The sequence below is a fragment of the Chanodichthys erythropterus genome, chromosome 1 (genome assembly GCF_024489055.1).
Source record: "Chanodichthys erythropterus isolate Z2021 chromosome 1, ASM2448905v1, whole genome shotgun sequence".
Classification (NCBI taxonomy): Eukaryota; Metazoa; Chordata; class Actinopteri; order Cypriniformes; family Xenocyprididae; genus Chanodichthys; species Chanodichthys erythropterus.
In genome coordinates, this window is record NC_090221.1 from 20,961,848 (window position 1) to 20,979,025 (window position 17,178).

The 17,178-nt window shown below is 36.3% G+C and overlaps 1 protein-coding gene across 2 annotated transcripts in view; it reads right to left on the reverse strand.

Annotated features, from left to right (window-relative positions):
* Window positions 1-677: 677 nt before the first annotated feature.
* The window catches only part of nfkb1 (nuclear factor of kappa light polypeptide gene enhancer in B-cells 1), a 43,506-nt gene continuing 27,005 nt past the window's right edge, over window positions 678-17,178 (reverse strand). For both annotated transcript variants that reach the window (XM_067389557.1, XM_067389566.1), the window contains 13 exons: window positions 14,507-14,647; window positions 14,273-14,365; window positions 13,826-13,999; window positions 13,539-13,680; window positions 13,295-13,409; window positions 12,002-12,203; window positions 11,751-11,920; window positions 8,869-8,971; window positions 8,573-8,709; window positions 8,417-8,477; window positions 6,565-6,731; window positions 4,767-4,893; window positions 678-2,340 (listed from right to left, as the gene is read on the reverse strand). In XM_067389557.1, coding sequence (XP_067245658.1) covers window positions 2,246-2,340; window positions 4,767-4,893; window positions 6,565-6,731; window positions 8,417-8,477; window positions 8,573-8,709; window positions 8,869-8,971; window positions 11,751-11,920; window positions 12,002-12,203; window positions 13,295-13,409; window positions 13,539-13,680; window positions 13,826-13,999; window positions 14,273-14,365; window positions 14,507-14,647 — 1,727 coding nt within the window. In that variant the 3' untranslated portion in view covers window positions 678-2,245. The remainder of the gene's footprint in view (window positions 2,341-4,766; window positions 4,894-6,564; window positions 6,732-8,416; window positions 8,478-8,572; window positions 8,710-8,868; window positions 8,972-11,750; window positions 11,921-12,001; window positions 12,204-13,294; window positions 13,410-13,538; window positions 13,681-13,825; window positions 14,000-14,272; window positions 14,366-14,506; window positions 14,648-17,178) is intronic.

Genomic DNA, 17,178 nt, shown 5'->3' on the forward strand with positions numbered 1-17,178 from the left:
TAAAACATTAAAAAAAAAATCTTACTGACCCCAAACTTTTGAACGGTAGTATGTATATTATATATATATATATATATATTATATATATATATATATATATATACACACATGTATAAATAATTATTTATTTTTTCTTTTCTATGTACATTTATTTATATATTTTATTTATTTTTGCTTTTTTTACATTTCTTTGTATATTTATGTAAGTATTTATTTATTTTTTAATTTTGGCAGACTTGGGATTCCATAATATGATACTGTAAACACATGTAAACATTATATGCCAGAAGCTATACTTCTGGCAACTACATTGCAAAAAAAACTTGGTTGAAAAATATTCATGAAAAAATATGTCTATTAAATTCTATAAATGATAAAAGTTTCATTTTATTGTTAGGTAGCTTTATTCGTATGCTTATTGCGATTATAATTAGCTTTAGCTTAGGACTTATAAAAAAAAGGTAAAAAGACATGAGGTAGCCTGTATGAGAATTCAAAGAATTGAATGTTTAAAAAGGTAAGATTGGACACCATCTGCTGGTGGTTTAACAGAACACATCACAACAACCGGCAAATTTAAAACTGCTGTATCAGTTATGAAGTGGAAACAAATTTGTGTGCAATATGAATAGTCAGTAACTACAGATGATGTAAAATAAAACTTCAAAACAGTAGTACACAATTAATCGTTTTATTATAAAAGTATCACAATAAAACCAGTTACAAAGCACACACAATTTTCCCTCTGTACAACACTGATTCACAGGGTACAGACATAAATACCAATTTACAGCCAAAAATACATTACAGTGCCTGTCAAACCTTTAGTCTGGGGTTTTGGATGGTTTTGTTGCTCTTTTTAACATTATTCACTATAGTATGAAAATATTACGGCAGCTAAAAGCATTTTGGAGACACGCAAGTCCCCAAGTCAGTTTAGAGGCCATGTTTAGAACATTTCACAAAGCAAAAAGAAAGACACCTGATTTGGATCAGCATATTATCTCAGTGATACTTATACAGCCTCAGCCTGAGTTCACACACAACAGAAGGGAATGAGATTTAACTTTTTTTAAAGCAAGAAAAATGTAACCACAAAAATTTCATAAAGGGCACTTGAGGCATCTGGTTGAAGCAATCCTCACACACATACCGTAAAGCTCCTTAAAGTCACTCTCACTCTCTCTCTCACACACCCACACACATTCCATCAAAATCTAGTCGAACAGACTTCAATCACTGCTCAGGACTGACCCTCGTGTTTTTTTAATCAATCAAACAAGTGGAAGAGAAAATATTCTCTTAAAGCTTATGATTTTACCCGTGAGTAAAAATGAAAAATTACAGGTAGCACCACTAAATGCGAAATAAATTCAATCGCCAACCCAAATAACAGCTGAAGGGGTGAGGGATGGCAGCAGAACAGTTCTTTTTGGAGGGTCTATTATAAAGGGAAGAGCTTTTTCCATCATCCAACAGATTCGATTGGTCCAGAGGGTCATAATAATCCAGTAGACCTCTTCCTGTAGGTCACTGCATTGCAGCTCCAAATGAAAACCGTTTGTAAGCAAATGACTTTGAGGAAGTCTGCATAATAGGTTATCTAAACTGAAGATGACATTCTTAAATCAGATTGTTTGTTAATATTTATTAACAAAGGAAACAAATAGTTGAGGCCAGACTTAACAAACCAGACGTAAAAAAAAAAAAAAAAAAGGTATTTATAAACAATTCAGGCAATAAATGTTTTTTTTTTTTTTTTTTTTTTTTTGCAAATCAGGCCTGAGAATCTAAATAATGTGCAAGACATCGTAAACCACCTAAATATTAGTTCCTTGATGTAACATATGGGCTTTAGACGTCATTGCTCAGCTTAACCACAAATAAAAACAGCCACTTTGGAAATTTAAAAAAATGACCAAGACAATATAGCTCTTATAAAAGGAAAAATAAAATGTTCAAATAAGTGCATTTTGGTATTATTCATTTTAAAAGCTTGAAAAAAAAGGGAAGAAAATCCCCATTGCCAGAGAAGTCCCCAGCTTAAGGACTCCTCAGAGTTCATTTGCATTTTGGGTGTGGCTGAGGAGCATCCACAGTGGGCGGTGGCCAATCAAAGATTTTGGAGGCGTGTCCTGAAGTTGAGTGGCACTGCTGCTGTAGTGAGGATGGAGAAGCTGGTCTTTAGGGTCAGGCCTCAGCTTGTGCGATTGTGTTTGGAATCGGCGAAACCAAGGCTGGGGGTCTAGAAAGAAGTCTCCACCCCGCTGTCGCATATCCCACTCTCCTCCTGATGGGGGCCCAGTGTCAAGCCCTGAATGGACTTACAGAGCCCCGGACCTGAGAAATGGGTTGTTTTGAGGGGAAAAAGGGGCTATTATTAATATAACTGTAGAAGCATTTAGACTCTTTTACCCAATTAAAGATAATTCTTATACATTTTTATTATAGAATATATTATAGAATATACATTTAAATAAAAAAAGTTAAAGTTATGAATATACTCAAACTATGACACTTATAAAAATGAATTCTATAATAATGAATTCTCTCTTTTTGATCATTGTATTGCTTGGCAACACAAAGAGTCGACTACCATTTAAACAATCATAATGTTTTATTATTATTATTATTATTAAATTTAATTACAGTTAGGTGTAAAAGTATGCAAAAAATCTAATTATATCACCAGGTTAACCACTTGAGTGACAAGTTGAATGAATAAAATAGAGTATTTGGTTTGTCCCTATTTTGCTTTAATAACAACAATAATTGTTTCATATCACATTACATTTTACACCTTAAAGGGTTAGTTCACCCAAAAATGAAATTTCATTAAGTACTCACCCTCATGTCGTTCCAAACCAGTTAGACCTTCGTTCATTTTCAGAACACAAATTAAGATATTTTTAATGAAATCGAGGGTTTCTAAACCACACATAAGCAGCAACGTAGAGAAAGGTACCCAGAAAGGTAGTAAACACATTGTTAAAATAGTCCATGTGACTACAGTGGTTCAACCTTAATGTTATGAAGCGACGAAAATATGTTCTGTGCGCAAAAACAAAACAAAAATAACGACTTTATTCAACAATTTCTTTATTCATTCTCCTATGCTGCTGACGTAGTAAGCGCAGTCAGCATCACATGCATTCGTCGTGCTGCTCACGTGTACAATCACGTGATATCGGCCAATATCGGCCAAAACTGAGCCGGTGTTCTGACGTAGAACATGGAAGTGCTGAACTGCACTTACTACGTCAACAGCATAGGAGAATGAAAGGGAAGAGAAGAAATTGTTGAATAAAGTCGCTATTTTTGTTTATTTTTGCGCACAAGAAGTATTCTCGTCTTCAGTCTGTAGTCACGTTGACTATTTTAATGATGTCTTTAAAACATTTCTGGGCCTTGAAAGTTGCAATGACATTGCTGCCTATGTGTGGTTCAGAAACCCTCAGATCTTAATTTGTGTTCCGAAGATAAATGAAGGTGTTACGGGTGTGGAACGACATGAGGGTGTGTACTTCAGGACAGAAATTTCATTTTTGGGTGAATCAACCCTTTAATGCTTTCTAAAACCTTTTTGTTTCCAGATTTAAAACATATTTTGAATCCCAAATTTTATGTCAGGCCTCAGACTTTTGAACCCCACTGTATTTACAGAACGTTGGTGTATTTTTAACATGCAGTGTGTCACAACAATATGGACAACCACGAGAAGGAAACCGAAAAGAAAAAAAAAAAACTTCCCCTGCTGGCTTACACACGCTCACTCGACCCTGACAATGAACCCTTCAAATCAGACATCAAGGTGGAAAGACTTGTTTCAAAGAAACTGCACCAGAGACAAAAACCAGAAGTGCCATATCTAAGTTTCACTTCTGTTCCTGGGAATCCCCCTCTTAAGTGTCCGCTTCCCCCTGAAACATCGCCATTACTGCAGAAATTCTATGTGAACACTACTGCAATGTGATGGGTCACCCTGCTGAGACAGAGGGGAACTCCCTTTAGAATGCAGTGGCAGTGCTGTTTTGTTGACATCATGCTTGGGTTCACATGAGGTAATGTCAGGGAGGACCACAACGTGATACTATTGTTAAGGAGAGAGGGGCAGGGGACTGAGATTGACAGTGATTTAATCTGGGGTTTTTACAAACCTATTGTGGGACAAAAAACTCCCTGACAGAGGTGTGTAGTACAAATTCCAACTCATACTACGAAATGCCACAATGACGACGTGCTCTTGGGAAAAGATCCAAAATGCCTCACCAAATGAGCAAAAATGATATGTTTCGAGAAGATGAATTGTTGAGGTTTATGCTCTGGTACACAGAACAAAATAAATATTATTTCATTATTAGACAATGGCTCAAATGCACTGGGGGTGGTTATGCCTTTAGCATTTGAAAGCAAATGTAAATTAAAGCAATAAATAAGGCCATGTGTTACTTTGATTTTATTATAGTTGAATTTTTGCCACAGCAGCCTTGAGTAGCTTATTTTTTTAGAAAATGGTGACAACAGAAATATGTATGTATTTAATATTAATTTAAATGTATTTAAATATTGTATAACATATCCAAAGGAACTTACAGTGGAAAAGTCGCTGCGAGCGAGCAACCTGTGGTTATGCATAATGAAGAGCACACTGGTAACGGTTCATGAATCACCCCTTGTGGGTTAGAATCAACAACTTTTGGCTTTCCAGCCCAAATGTTCAATCACCTAGGCCACATCACCCAGAAATGCACATATCAAACAATTACCTGTGAGCTGAGGTGTGGTCTGGACAGCTTCAGTCTCCTTACACACAGCCTGGAGTAAACTGACAGCACTGCTGTTCCCAATATGCTTCAGTCCCTCCACCAGCTCATGCACCGTTCCACCAGACACCTGCAGGACACAGATAATTAGCAGCTGAAACCAGAGCAACTACAGGATGCTTAAATGTTAGATTAATTAATGATTAATGTTAGAGGAATTTATATATTCAACGATGTTTTGAGAAATATGGTCGATAGGTATAGCCCTAAGCATAAATCGCAGTATTATTTTAATCCAGTAATTCAGTAATAAAAAAAAAAAAAAAGAAAGAAAAAAAGTTGACTCGGTTTTGTTGTATCTTGTGATTGATATGATATTATATATGATATGATATATGATATGGTCTGTCACAATCATGAATTTTTTGAATATCCTTTATTCTTTACTCTCTGCCTGATTATGATTCCTTTGCTTCTATAGAATAACCATGATTATAAAATTAATAACTGTGATAGGCCAAAAAAATATAATATAATATAATATAATATAATATAATATAATATAATATAATATAATATAATATAATATAATATAATATAATATAATATAATATAATATAATATAATATAATATAATATAATATATGTAAGCAATAAGGTGAGAGAGGCTGTGCTGTATCATGAATAAGTCACGGCTGAAGGGCGTTGTTAGGAACGACGTGAAGCGGAGTGTCTGCAACCCCTTCAGCCGTGACCGTATAAAACGGTTACCACACAATACAAATAATAAAGCCAGAAATATGTATCAATGCAACTTTCATGAAGTAAACATTTCACTAAAGCCTTCCTTCCACCAGAAAAAAAATAGTCCCTGACCATTGAACAGTAACAAAAGTAACACTATTACGGCATTAGATGGCGGCAAAGACTGTCTTTATGAGTGTGTCAGTCAGTAACAAAGACTTTTATATTGAAAAGACTGAATTTTTGTGAACACGGAACAAGACGCAACTGACAAATGCTTTGACTAGCACTGTCAGTCACGGGAAAACCCCTTAACTGTTAAAAGGACAGGATAATACATCAGACATTTAAACAGATTTTTTATTATGAACATAGGACTGACCTAAAGGAAAATGCTGAATCTGAATACAGGTAATAAACTCGCTCACTCGATCTCTTTCTCACAATACTCTTCTACATAATACAGTAAGCTTCAATGAATTATATCAACTGAGAACATACAGTTTACGTTGCTAAGAGTGGTTGCTAAGGGTGTTGTGTAGTGATTTTATCGTGCATAAAACACAGCTATTTACCAATCAGAATCAAGGACAGGAACTAACCGTTTTATATAATATAATATAATATAATATAATATAATATAATATAATATAATATAATATAATATAATATAATATAATATAATATAATATAATATAATATAATATAATATAATATAATATAATATAATATAATAATGGGTTGATAGGTTTAGCCCTAAGCTTAAATAATACAGAACTTTTTCAATCCCAAAACATTTGAAGTATTGAGATTAAATACATTTAAAATGCAAATTAATTTACTAAAGTGTTACAAAGTATTGAATACACTTATATCTGTTTGGGACAATCAATTCTCTGATACACACAAATCAAATCAGTTAAAAGCAATGTAAATTAGTCAACTTAGTTCATAACAACTGAGAACTGGATCAGATTAAAAGACAACTACTTTTTTCTTACTACTTTCCAATCTCCAATGTTTATGTAAGATTCAAAAAGGAAGTGAATTTGTTTACCTCGTAGCTGTCCAGCAGCTTTCCAGCAGGGCAGGAGCTGAGTCTGAAGGCGCTGGTCAGGATACCAAGGCCCAGAGCATGAGCCAGACTCTCCCAGCCTTCTGTCTGCCCCTCCAGTGCCTGGCACAGCTCCTGCTTTGTGTCAGAGCTCAAGCTATTCATGTCACCTGCCAACACAAGCCAAACATTTAAATGCACCCAAACACAAAACATTTTAGGGTCAGTACATTTTTTTTATACTTCTGTTCAGCAAGGATGCATTAAATTGATCAAAATTGACAGTAAAGACATTTACAAAGTTAAGATCATGGTTTCCACAATAATATTAAAGGGTTAGTTCATTCAAAAATGAAAATTACACACCCTCAAGCCATCCTAGGTGTATATGACTTTATTCATTTAGACGAATACAATCGGGGTTATATTAAATAATGTCCTGGATCTTCCAAGTTTTATAATGGCAGTAAATAGAGAAGCCCAAAAAAGTGCAACCATCCATCATAAAATATAACCACATGGCTCCGTGGTTAATAAAGGCCTTCTGAAGTTAAGTGATGCGTTTGTATAAGAAAAATATTCATATTTAAAACTTTAAAAACTAAAATAACTAGCTTCCAACAGACAGCCGTACACATCGTTTTAAGGTGAAAGAGTGAACTCTGACCTGACGCATGACGTATTGACGGAGGTGGAAGTGCAGAGGATAGCGCAAAACAAATATTTTAAAGAGAAATGTTGGATGATTTCAATATAAGAGAAGAGGAGCTTGAGTTTGTTGCACAGCCTTATTTGTTTAAACCGCAAGAAGCATCTAAGCTTATGCTACTCCATTGTTTCAGGGTTACTCTTTTGGCCTAAGTTGACGTGTTTACGGTCGCAGTTATTTTAGTTAAGTTTTAAATATAGATATTTTTCTTACACAAACACATCGCTTCAGAAGGCCTTTATTAACCCCCCGGAGCCAAATGGTTATGTTTTATGATGAAAGGTTGCACTTTTTTGGGCTTCAAAATCTCATCCTCTATTCACTGCCATTATAAAGCTTGGAGGAGCCAGGATATTTTTTAATATAACTCCGATTGTATTCGTCTGAAAAAAAGTCATATACACCTAGGATGTCTTGAGGGTGAGTAAATCATAGGATAATTTTCATTTTTGGGTGAACTATACCTTTAAGCAGCACAACTATTTTCAACATTGATGATAATTAGAAAATGTTCCTTGAGCACCAAATCAGGATATTAGAATGATTTCTGAAGGATCATGTGACACTGAAGACTGGAGTAATGATGCTGAAAATTCAGCTTTGCCATTACAGGAATAAGTTACATTTTAAAATATATTACAATTAAAAACACTTATTTTATATTTTTTCAACATTGCAATGAATTTGATTACATAAATGCAGCCTTGATGAGCGTAAGAGACTTCTTTCAAAACTATATATAAAAAAAAAATATAAAAAAATCGTACCAACCCCAAACATCTGAACTCAATAGTTGAATAGTTTTCCTTTTTTATTGCAAAAGTATTTCAGCAAAGAATATTTTTGTTGAAAATAAATAATCAGGTTTCCCGCGGATTTAATTGAATTTCCATGCCTTTTCCAGTTTTCCAGTCCATTGACTTCATGATAACTGGATAAGGGTTTTTAAAATTTGTTTATGAAGAGAAATTCAAAGTCAATTAAATATTTAGAGCTGAGCATAATTATACTATTATATATCCACTATAAATATTATTTCAATGACAAGATTTTATTGCTTTAAATAAATTTTTAAGCCTAAAAAGCCTGAATACAAAAAACAACAACAAAAAAACATTTAAAAGCTACAAAGACTTGAGCTCATACCTTGCGGCTGAACGACAACAGTGGTGGGCTGATACTCTTCTCCATTGAGAATATCATACACCTGACAGCACAGAACAGATCACACATTATATTCACAACCAATGACAACCTGCAGTTACAAACTACATATGACTCTCTAACAGAGGTGGAACCCACCTCTGGGGAAATTGCCATGTTCAGAGGGGTCGTCCCAGGAATATAGCCTTCATCCTCCTCCTCATCCTCACATGTGCCACACAGCTCATCATCTTTAAAGAACAATGGTTCAAAGTTCTCCTTATGAGGATCTGCCCCTAAAAGCAAAGCACACAACATTAGTTAATTACACCATGCCAAGGTAAATTAATCTACTATGGACACAAATATAGCATTTATGATTCGGAATGAGTGGTGAAACATCTTAAATAAATTATATCATGTTTCAGCATGGCAGTAAACACATAATTCCTCACCTGCAGCCATTAGAAGTGCGCTCAGTTTGGTTGAGTCTCGTCCTGCAGCAATGTGCAGAGGAGTGGAGCCGTTATAGGTGACGCTGTCTACATACGCATCACCCTGTATAGACAAAATGATACACATGCAGTGTGATTCATCAAAAGATAATTCAAATGAATAACTTCATGAGCACTTTATTTCTGCATTCATCTTTGCAGTTGTCTCCACACTTTCAAAGGGACATATGGAAAACAGGATTGTCTTTGTTCTTTTAAAATATAAGATTTGATATATTATGTAGACATATTCAAAGTTCTTTCCACAGTCCAGCTTATATTGTAATATATCATGTTGACCATCTATGTTACTATATGCACTACCATTCAAAAGTTTGGGGTCAGCATGATTTTATTTTATTTTTTAAATAAATTATTCTGCAAGGACACATTAAATTGATCAAAAGTGACAGTAAAGACATTTAAAATGTTACAAAAGATTTTTAATTCAAATGAATGCTCTTCTTTTGAACTTTCTATTCATCAGAAAATCAGGGTTTCCAACAAAATATTAAACGGCACAACTGTTTCCAACATTGGTAATAATAAGAAATATTTCTTGAGTAGCAAATCAGCTATTAGAATGATTTCTGAAGGATCATGTGACTAGGGCTGTCAAACGATTATTCGCGATTAAATCGCATACAAACTAAAAGTTTAAGTTTGCCTAAAATATGTGGGTGTACTGTGTGTAATTATTATGTACATATAAATACATACACATTCATGTATCTATTTGAGAAATATTTACAAGTATATGTATTTATTTATATTTAGATAAATTCAAATATTTTGTACATAAATAACATATTTCTCTTAAATATATACATTAACCTGTGTGTATTTATATATGCATATTAATTACACACAGTACTCACACATATATTATGCAAACTCAAACTTTTATTTTGTATGCGATTAATCATGATTAATCGTTTGACAGCCCTACATATGACAGCTACTGAATATTCTTAGTCATTTATAAAGAATAATACAGAAATAGAAAAAAAAAAAAAAGTTATTTTAAATAATATTACATAATAATAAAAATAATAATTAATACTTATTATTAAATCAAATCAAATATACAGTCTTGGTGAGGATAAGTGACTTTTTTTATACACGTTCCGACCCCAATATTTTGAAAGGCAGTGTAAACATGCATTCAGTATTTGTTAACTTGGAAGGGTTATTGTTATTCATTCCACATGAAATGAGTTTAGCCAATCATAATAGATATTATTTAGCTATAAAAGTCTTCAAAAAGACAGTAGCATCAACTTTTTAATTCGAAAGCCCGGGACACACCAAGCCGATGTCAAAGAACTAGCGGCAACGACTGTTGTTGCCTCTCGTCAGCTGCGTCTCGGCCAAAAAGCTCCGCTTGAGCACTCCAAAAGGACTAAACGTGACTATCAACTAGCATGTGCGTTCTACACCTGCTTGTAAGTAAATATCTGTCTATATCAATGGTCTATATAAAAAAGGAAACCAAAACTAGGACTGCAGATAAACAAATGTATCAATATCAATCACGCCTACCACTTTCTTCATTCCTGTCAGCTTATGTTATTATGAAAGTATTTGCATATTGAAATGCTCAGGTAAGATGCCGTAAAATCATCTGTACCGTCTTGACTACTTTGCTCACTTTCATCACTTTTGCTTTTATTCTTGTGCACTGACTCGTTCACTACGCTGAACAGCCAATCAGAGTTCTCTCTCTCACCAACGGCCCGACGCCGATTCATCATGTTGCATTTGCCCAAAAAAACCCTGACACCATCCAACTAGAGCCAACGATGTGGAACACACTGAAAAAACAAAGCCAACAAATGCTCAAAAATGGCAGACCGTTGACTTGATGTGTCCCAGCTTTTGAAGTTAGTGAGGTGTAAAAAGATGACAGACTTAATTATACACTAATTAAAGGTGGGGTAAGCCATATTTCAAAAACACTGTTTGGAAGTTAGTCGGACCAACAACAAACTTGTAGCCAATCAGCATTAGGGGACATGTTCGAAGACTAAGAATGAGCAAGAGGGAGATTTGAAGAAAGACTGCAGAAAGAGAGATGAGACACAATACAAAAGAGCTCAAAAGAATATCACTGGAATGAAGGTTTATGACTGGGAAAGAGCTTTAGGACCCACGTTAATATTAGAAAAGCTTTCCAGCGCTGAAGAGAGCTAAGCGGGAAGGCCTGAAAACAGATGTGGAGGCTGCTTTGATTCTGCTTCACACGTGAGTAACATTGGGATTGAGTGTCATTGATTGTCTGGAGCTGCTGCTGCGCTGTTGGGGACTAACAGACTATTGTTGGTATTTATTCTTGTGTACCGTAGCTTCATTTTTATGCTTCCTTGTGGTTCGTTCATCATCTGCGCTTTATTTTTCGTGAAGCATTTTTTTGTTGCGCGCCAGCTGTGATAAACAGACATCCACTCTCGCATTGCGTGTGTAACAGAGGCCAGCTAGTGAGAGCTGTGCAGGTAAACCACTGCGCACTGACGACCACTAGAAAATGAGGTGTTTAGCATCATTTTTAGTGCACTGGCCTCGCCTGCCAGCAGCGATCGGTGGTTTGAGGATTGGAGGGTGCATTTTGAAGACGGAGCAATGAAGAGAGGGGTGGGTTTGTTTGGGTTGATTTCAAATATCAACAATGTCCAACAGCGTTTTTGAAATATCGCTTAACAACATTATAAGTGGGCATCAGTGATACAACAATACAACAAGGATGTAGAGTAAAACTTAGCAGAAATATGCAGTATTCACTAAAGTAACATCCTTCAAAACCATTCACTGGCGCATACAACCACGTAGGGTGGTGTTAGTAGTACCTCCAGCAGAAGGCAGCCCGCGAGGGAAAGGTTGCCCAGCTCTGTGGCCAGATGAAGTGCTGTGCGGCCACACGTAAGCTCCTGAACCTCCACATCTGCCCCTCCATCCAGGAGGGCCCGAACACAACTCAAACTGTTCGCCTTTACAGCCAGGTGAAGCGGACAGAGACCTGAACACACACATATAAACAAATCAGATCCCCCCAAAAAATAAATGCATTAATGGATCTCAGATAGTTAGTCCAGCATACCTGCTGTGTTGGGGATGCTAGTTAACTGCGCCACTGACTTGTGCTTTAGCAGCAATCGCAGCATGATTTCCTCTTTCTGTTGAGCCGCTAGGTGAAGTGCCGTGTTTCCATGGCGATCTGTCAGTGTGACATCCACCTTGGCCTCCAATAAGGCCTCGACTACCTCTGTCTGCTGCGTCAACACTGCTAGGTGCAAAGGAGTCTGGGACAGAAGTATCAGAGGATTTTACTGGAAACACAGTTTTTGGAAATTTCACAGGCCTCGGTTGTAGTGAAAAACAAAATCCAGTTTTAAAGTATTGTGTGAGTTTTAGAGGTGTAATGGGACATGTATTCATCCCGAACTGTACGGTGCAGATGTCACGGTTCGGTACGCGCAATCAGTCGATTCACGTTCCAATCCAGAAGCATGGTAATGCAACACTGTTTGCTAACCGCCACAACAGGAAAAAGAGGAGGAAAACAGCACACGTGAGAATGACTTAAGAGCTTGAAAACGAAGTCCACTAGACAGTGCGCACACGTTAAATGCATCTTTCTGTGCTCATGGATAAAGAAGAATACTTTGAAAGGCTTGCGCACTCAACTTTGCACGAAATGGAGCGGAACGTGGGTATATGAGGATTGGGCTTAAGCTTTGAATGTTTATATATAGTTTAAGTGGAGCAAATTGTAACAAAGCTTTATTTTTTATTATTTTGTTTATTTTGTACTTTTGTAACATGAGATTCTTTTCAGTTTTGTAGCTGATTGTGACCAAATACATTTTATTTTATTTTTTTTATCAGGAGGCTGTAATGTACCAACTAGGGGACTAAATGCTGCTAGGTGGAACAAACTGTGATTTGCACTACTGTCTGTTCAAAATAAAATAAAATAAACCTAGCATTGTGGATTTGTTCCTTTGTCCAGTAACACTTTAGTTCAGGGTCCAATCTCACTATTAACTAGTTGCTTACTAGCATGCATATTACTAAGATATTGGCTGTTTATTAGTACTTATAAAGCCCATATTAATGCCTTATTCTTCAAGACCATATTCTACATCCCATAATCTTACCAATACCTAAACTTAACAACTACCTCACTAACTATTAATAAGCAGTAATTAGGGGTTTATTTAGGCAAAAGTCATAGTTAATAGATAATAGTGAGAATTAGTCACCTAAACTAAAGTGTAAATATTTGTTCCTACTGTACCGAAATCATACTGAACTGTGACCCAAAAACCGAGGTACGCACTGAACCGTGACTTCTGTGTACCCTTACACCCCTAGTGATTTTGTAGTATACCTGGTAGAGATCATTCCTCATGTTGAGTACATCCTCTCCAGGGAGAGCAGAGATGACTTGAGCTAGATTTCGCACAGCATCTGTCTGACTGTGGATCACTCCCAGATGTAAACCCCTAAAAACCAGACCCAATATTTCAGTAAATAAACTTTCAATATTTGGGGAATAACTCTATAAAAAAAATAAAAAATAAATAAAAATTGACCAAAAAAACAAAAACATGAGGTTGATTTGTCTGGCTTACGTGTCTCCGTTCTCATCTTGAGTGGTCATGAGGGGGCGCTGTGGAGCCAAAAGCATTCTAGCATCACCACTTAATGCGTAATGAAAAAGAGCTTGAGCCTGTCTTCCAGCTAGTTCAGCCAAATGTGACTCTAACACATAGCCTGAAAAGACAAATGCACAAATTGCAAATATCTACAAACAATATCAAGCTTGTCTGGGTTTTACTCCAGTTTGTCAAGAGCTATTTTTCACAAGTTTAAATATTTAGCTTCAATGTCTACACCGGAAAGTCAAACTCAGTCTAACCTGTGGCGTTTAACTCAAGATCTTCTGTAGGCTGTGTATCATTACTCGCCACACCCAGATTCAGGGGAACAAGTTCATGTTGTGCACAGATTCGCACCACTCCACCTGAAGCGGGATCATCATCCGTATCACTGTCGCTATCCTCATCGCTGTCTTCTACTGGGTCTTGACATGCTAATAGAGGAAGGAAAACAGAGAAACTGGCTTTACTGCAAATATTTTCCAATTTTTTTTTATGTTTTCTTATAAAGTTTGTATACTACTGTTCTTAAATTATGGGCCTGTAAGATTGTATTTATTTATTTTATTTTTTATTTTATTTTTTTAAATAAATGAATACTTTTAATTTTTCTTAATCAACCCCTAACTTTTAAATTGTATTATATGTGAGTGTACAGCCAAAAATGCTGTGATGAAGGCAACTTAATTAACAGCTTGGACACTCACTATGCTTGATGGTGTTCCCGCCTCCTCCCATGCCTGAGAAGTTGTATCCAGACCCAAAATTGTTATAATTTGGATATCCCTGGAAGAAATGTCCTACAAGAAAAAACATGAATTATTTTGATATTTTGAAGAGTATATTTAGCCAACATCACTGCATCACAACAGTGCATGGTGAGATTTTCAAATTTAAAATATATATATATATATATATTTGTGAAGTAAAATGCGATGTACCTCCTCCTCCACTGGGGCCGCCCCCTGCTGTCGACCCACCCCCTCCTCCTCTAAACATGCCTCCAGCTCCACCTCCTGCACCACTGTAGTCCTGGAAATTTGGCAGGGTCTTTTGCCTCTTTCTCTGGACTTCTTCTTTGTCTAAAAACAGTTTAAAAGGGAAATTCAATGGAAAAGTAAACCAGCATATGGGCAGACACTGGAGATTTTTCTCAATTGCTATGCAGTAAAAACAAAAAAACTTAAATTGTTAGATTAACTAATTTAAAGTGAACCAATTATGCCCATTTTTACAATATGTAATTTAAGTCTCTGGTGTCCCCAGAATGTGTCTGTGAAGTTTCAGTTTAAAATACCCCACATCAGAGTCCTGCACAGGTCCATTTTTGGAGACCCGCCCCCGCCCGTACCCGCAAAGTTCAGCACCAGATCCGACCCGTCACCCGTGATAATATCAAAATTAAATCCGCACCCGCCCAGAACCGTTAATATTTGGCCCGTTACCCGACCCGTGCCCGCGATAAATCACACATGCTAAAATCACTCCAATTAAAGTGCTTTATTTTTTAAAAGTTCTTCAAAATTCTTAAAATTCTTTAAAGTTAATTTCGTTTTGTATTAATTGTATCTTAATTTTAATCAATATTTCATCAACCAATTGCCTGTATTTAATAAATAAGAAGTAAATATAGCATACAATAGATGATCACGACACGGAGGTGCCGGGGAGAACTGGAGCTCGTATCATAAATAAACAAACTCAGCGTATAAGGTAGCCTACTTGCCTCACAGACCTGAGGAATATATCTATATTGGAATGTCTACTTTTAAACAGAGCAATTCAAAACGAAAGAAAACAGACTGCTCTGCTTATGTAATCCGAATGAAATGTGCATTTCTCTCAGGCGCGTTCACTACTGCGAAGATCGCGAGTCAGCATCTTCAACTTCATCTTTGCAGCCACTGACACAGAAAACACTTGTTTATTAATAAACAATTAACATGTCTCCTTGCTATATTTTACATAATCATAATCATTACTTTTTTGTCGGTTCTTTGTGACAGCTTTTAGGTGCTTTATTGGCAGCGCAACCCTTACATGTTATCCTACATGAACTCATCACGACTGCGCATCAGCACAGAAAACATGGAGATGCAACGCTCGCTCCAACTAGGCTACGAGAAGCATCAACAAAAGTTGCACTGTCGCAGTGGTGGTGACGTGATGGGTCAAATTGTTGCGTATAATGGTAATTTAGACATACAAATATTGTGCATATTTTTCATCCGCGCTACTACCCGCCCGCAAGGAGTTAATTATCCGCCCGCTTCCCCGCCCGTGAATTTTAGGAATGTCACAATCCACCCGTTTTAGCCACTTTTATGCGGGTACCCGCGGATACCCGACCCGTTGCAGGACTCTGCCCCACATATCATTTATTATACCATGTTGTAAATGTCCATTTTTGAGTTGAAGCAAAAACGTTTTTTTTTTTTTTTTTTTTGTCTCTTTAAATGCAAATGAGCTGCTGCTCCCCGCCCCCTATGCAGAATAGCACAGTGCCTTTACAGCTTGTGCCTTGGATACTCTGCCAGAAACTAACAAAACATCTGTTTGGTTTTAATTATCTCTATCACAATCACATTCACGTGACATTGCAGTTCTCTGTCAAAGTTTTTTTTTTATTATTATTATTTTTTTTTAAAAGCCATATCAGTTAAAACTTCTATGGTTTTCTGAGCAAATACATCTGAAGCACGCACAAAGAAAGCTGGCTGTCAGACAGCGCGTCGTGTGAGTATTAAACTAAGTTTTATTTCACATCTTATTGCTTAAGCCTGGGGTGTCCATTCCTGCTCCTGGAGGGCCACTGTCCTCCAGAGTTTAGCTCCAACACAAGATAAAGACACCTAAACCAGCTAATTAATGTCTTACTTGGCATACTAGAAACTTCTAAGCAGGTGTGTTGAGGCAAGTTGGAGCTAAACTCTGCAGTACAGTGGCCCTCCAGGACCAAGTTTGGACACCCCTGGCTTAAACTGTCAATTTCACACAAGGTTTTGTCAAAAACCACACAAAGTTTACATAAACACAGTTGGTTATGTCTGCAAATGTAAACAGCAGGGAATGAAATCACATGTGTACATTAGATCCGTTTATTAAAGTGCCAATATTATGGATTTTTGAAAATTACCTTTCATGTAGTGTAACATAGTTCTAAGTGAATGAAAACATCCTGCAAAGTTTTAAATCTGAAAGTGCACCGTGTATAAAGTTATTGTCTCTCAAAAGTAAGAGTTGATTCTGAGTCAAATAAACGAGTCGTTTGTAAAACGAATCCCAAGTCATTTCGTTGTGACGTCACAACTAAACATTAGCATATTGTCCGCCCACTTATTGCGCGTGTAGACGCCAGGGAAAATTTATTTTTTCAACAAAACCACAGCAGTACAATCTTTTGTTGTGCTCCGTCATTTTACTGACGACTGCTTCTCAAACATCAGGGAGTTTAACGCAGGATTTACAAAACGCTTGGTCTTAAAATATGGATCAGTGCCCAGTTTATTTGGACCAGCTTGCTCCTCTGAATCTCAACCTGTAAGTATGATTAATAATTGATATTTTCTAGCAATCGTTCAAAATTTGTAGTTTTGTATGTTATGTTATTTAA